At 34.6% G+C, this 4,562-nt stretch overlaps 1 protein-coding gene across 1 annotated transcript; it reads right to left on the bottom strand.

Moving 5' to 3' along the window:
• Positions 1–1,900: 1,900 nt before the first annotated feature.
• Positions 1,901–2,866, bottom strand: LOC131042601 (uncharacterized). The gene has a single exon (XM_057975911.1). It carries the CDS (start codon positions 2,864–2,866, stop codon positions 1,901–1,903), a length of 966 nt encoding a protein of 321 aa, XP_057831894.1.
• Between the last annotated feature and the right edge of the window lie 1,696 nt (positions 2,867–4,562).

Genomic DNA, 4,562 nt, shown 5'->3' with positions numbered 1-4,562 from the left:
TTTTTATCTTGAATGATTGAGTGCAATGTTTCCGTTGTAAGAATGATGTTGTCACTAATTTCTCTTCCTGGAGTAAAACCATTCTGTTCTATTGAAATCAAATTTGGTAATACTTTTTTCAGTCTGTTTGCTAATGTCTTTGTGATAATCTTATATATTGTATTACATAATGCAATTGCCCTATATTCCTCAAATGATGTGGGATTTGTTTTTTTGGGGATCTCTACTAAAACCGTATTATTGATTTCTTTCATGAATTTCCCATTCTTTCTAACCTGCTCTAATACTCCCAATAAATCTGCTTTAATGAATTCCCAACAGTTCTGATAAAATCTTGCTGTCATGCCGTCCGGTGCAGGAGCTTTGTCAGGATGAAGTCCAAATACAGCCTTCCGAACATCCTCCTCCGAGAAGGGTTCCAAAAGCATCTAATTGTCCTTATCTGAAATCATCTGTGGCAAAGCATCTAACACCATTCCTGAATCTGTGTCCTCTCTCCATTCCGCATCATTCAGAATCTGCTTAAAGTAAGCCTCCGCAGCCTTTCCTATGCTATCCCTATCTGCAAATATCTTCCCATCCTCAATCTTTATTTCATAATTTGAATTTTGTGCCCTTCTTGCTCTGACCAATGCATGGAAAAATTTGGAGTTTTTATCACCTTCCATGATCCATAATTCCCTGGATTTATCTTTCCAATAAATTTCTTCTCTGGTTAAAATCTCAGCGAGTTTTGCCTTCAACGCCTTTTCTTGTTGGAAGTCATCGTGCTCCATTCCGTGTTTTAAAATTTTAAGATTCAGTGTTTCCAATTGGTTTTCAACTTTTTCCTTTTCAGCAAAAATGTTTTTAAAAACATCCCTATTCCATATTTTTAATTGGTTTTTTATGAAAGCTAGTTTTTTTGTGAAACGAAAGCTTGGCGTACCTTTAATATCTTTGCATTGTTCCCACCATTTTTCCATGTTTTCTAACAGTTTCTCATCTCGCCACCACATGTTTTGAAACTTGAAATAACTGCTGCCCCTCTAGATTTCGCTGCCAATTTCTAACTGGACCGGAAAATGGTCGGAAATGCTATATGGCAAGGTTTTGACCATAGTTGCAATATTTTCTTCCTCCCAAAAAGATCCTTTCAAGAACCTATCTAATCTCTCTGCAATATTATCCGAACCATGTCTTCTGTTATTCCATGTAAACCATCCATTTGATGGCTTACAATCCATCACCTCAATTTTTTGTATAAAATTCCTAAAATCTAATATATCCCTAGTTATTTTCTTGTTACCTCCTTGCTTTTCTTCCAAGTCCAAGATCACATTAAAATCTCCTCCAATTATAATTTTCTTATTCCCGTTCATAGCTATTCTACTTCCAATCTCTTCCCATAACATAGCTTTCTCCTGAGAGTTCAAAGGACCATAGATATTCCAAAGTTCAAGTTCCAGCTTATTGAGTCTATACTGAACATGGCAAGATAACCACTGCTTCCCTTCTGAATTCTTACTGATATTTACCGTTAAAGGATTCCATAAGATTCCAAGTCCCCCTGCTCTTCCAATTGCTAGTGAAAAGATGCCCTTCCACTCTTTGCAGAATTTAATTAACTTGTCACTCTCCTCATAGCTACACTTAGTTTCTTGGATCATCACAATATCACTCGCGATCTTTGCCAAATGTCGTTTTAACATTCGACATTTGTTAGGGGCCACTAGGCCCCTGACATTCCATGTGACTATCTTCATTGCTTCCCAAGGGAGTGGTTCACTCCCTTGGTACTCTACCTGTTCAAGAATTCTGATACACTAATCAATCCTTTCTCCATCTCCTCTTCCTCCCTTTTCATTTTGTTTGATTTCTGACCTTTTCCTCTAATCCCTTTCTCCATAGGTATAACCATTCAATGGCATATATTTCTTATGTCTGTTGTTTCCAATTCATCTTTCTCTTCATCTTCCTCTGAAATTCCATCTTCCTCCAATTCGATGTCGTTTTGTTCTATTGATTCAAAATTACCAGTTTTTTCCTCCATTTCCATTTTATAATTTCCCACCATCTCCAGGTCCTCTCCATTCTGTTTCTTGCCAGTTTTTACATCCACCATTTCACTGTTAGTTATTTGAAGAGGTTCTTCTGTATTTCTAATACCAACCACCTGTTTTGCCCTCCAAACTTTTTTCTTGGATTTTTTATTTTTGCATTTATCAGAATCATGGTTTCTACGGCCGCACAAGGAGCAGTAATGTTTCTCCTCCTCAACTTCAATCAATTGGATCCATTCCATTCCATGACCTCTTAGTTTTATCAATTGTGGCATTCTCCTGACCGCCACTAATTTAATCCTTGCATACAAATATGAATTCCCATTCGCAATTTCTGCATCAAGCTCCATTAGGGTTCCCAAGGATCTGCCTATTTTTTCTAATGCCTCCTCTGACCAGTATTCCAATGGCAGATTATTCAATCGAATCCATATTGGTTTCTCATAAGGCTCAGTTTTTGATGGATTGAAGTTCCTACACCATTTTTGGATATACAGCGGCTTTGATCTCATGGTCCATAACCCACCGTCCAACACCTTTTTCCGCTCTTCCTCCGAGGCAAAGACCATAATAAAAAAACCCTTAGGCATGAATTTTGTTATTTGCGGCGTCTTCCACGTTTCCTCTATCCATTTTTCGATTGTTTTCCTGTCTGATCTTTGACCAATGAATCTGCAAATGATTGCAAGATCATTTAAAAAATTAATGTCTTCCTCAATTTCATCGCTGACATCAATGGTTTGAATGTTTCTTCTGTCATCGCTGCTAGCTCCATCCAACATCCCTTTCGCATCATGATCTGCATTTTGCGAACCCTTTTGCATTTTTTTTGGGTGCTAAGATGTTTATTAGTTATAATAGAGTTATTTTATTTTAACTAAAATTATTCAATTTAAAATTAATATAATTTTTCTTAAACCTTACTTTATTTTTTTAATAGAATATATAATAATTTATTTATATACTAAATTATTATATTCTTATACATAAGAAAATACATAATATTTTCAATAAAGAATATAAAAAGAATTTTTAAGAAGTGAAAATAGGTTTAAATTTGAAAATATAGAAAATGTTTTATAGCATGTACAATTTTTTTTTGAATCAAGTCTTAACTCTAATACTACACCAAATTGAACCCTATCCCTAAACCAAATTGAACCCTAACCCTAATTTAATTGAATAATAATCCAAATTCTAACACTAATTAAACTCAAATCGTAAGCCTAACTATAATTAAACCCTTATCACAATCAATCCCTACTACAATTGAACCCCAACTATAATTAACTATAACCCTTTAAACCCTAACTCTAAGATTTGGCTCTAATTGAACCCCAACCCTAAGCTAATATTAACCCTAACCCTAATTATGCTTGAACCATAATGTTAATTAAACAATAACTCAAACTTTATTTGAACCCTAACCATAACCCCCATATTTATCCTACAATAGTAACCTTAGTTGTAATCTAAGATTAACCATAACCCTAATATAACCTAACCTTAACCTTAACCCTAATCTAAATGTATTTGAACCTTTATGACAACCTAACCCTAAAATTAATCCAAACCATAATAAAACCCTATCTTAAACTTAAACCTCAACCATAAACTTAAACTTACCTTGACCCTATCCCTAATCTAAACTAATTTGAACCCCAACACTATTTGAATCTTTATGGTAACATAAACCATAACTCTAATTAAACCTTAACCCTCACCTTAAAATCAAACTTTATTCTACAACCCTAACCCTGTTTGAATCCTAACACTAAATCTAACTATAATATTGAACCTAATCCTAATTATACCCTAATTAACTCTAATTCTATCCCTAACTCATATATTCCCCCTTATTAAACTTCAACCCTAACCTATATTTAACCCTAATCTTCATTGTGCATGAACCATAATCCCTATTGAACTATAAATCTAACCCTATTTGAATTCTAACCATAAATTAACTCTAAATTTCTTACTAAACCTAATCCTAATCATATCCCTAACCCTAATCCTAATGATAACCTAAACATAACCATAACCATAACCATGAATCCAAACCCTAATGATAATCACCTATCATAACCCTAAAATGTAACCCTAACCCTAAACCTTGTTACACTAATCATAACCCAAAACCTAACCCTAAACTAACCATGATTCTAAGCCTAACCCTAAATCCTAACTATAAACCCTAACCCTAAGTCCTAGCCCTGACCCTAAACATGATGTAAACCTACCCCTAACCATTTCTCTATTCATAATCCTAAACCCCAACCCTAATCATATTCCTAACCCTAACCTCAACCATAAACTAAAACCTAATCCTAACCATAACTATACCCCTAAAACTAACCCTAATCCTAACCATAATATAAACCCTTACCATAATCCTAACCCTAACCCTTAACACTAACCCTAATGTAAATCTTAACCCTACCCACTATGCAATCCCTAACCATAATAGTAAACTTTAATCCTAATCCATACCCTAAACCCCAACTATAACCATAACTC

The sequence above is a fragment of the Cryptomeria japonica genome, chromosome 9, assembly GCF_030272615.1.
Source record: "Cryptomeria japonica chromosome 9, Sugi_1.0, whole genome shotgun sequence".
Taxonomy (NCBI): Eukaryota; Viridiplantae; Streptophyta; class Pinopsida; order Cupressales; family Cupressaceae; genus Cryptomeria; species Cryptomeria japonica.
The sequence above is the reverse complement of the archived record's forward strand: the minus strand, read 5'-3'. Positions and strand labels throughout refer to the sequence as shown.

Excerpts from the sequence above, each read along its gene's own strand:
- LOC131042601 (XM_057975911.1), bottom strand. The coding sequence starts at position 2,866 with ATGCAAAAGGGTTCGCAAAATGCAGATCATGATGCGAAAGGGATGTTG.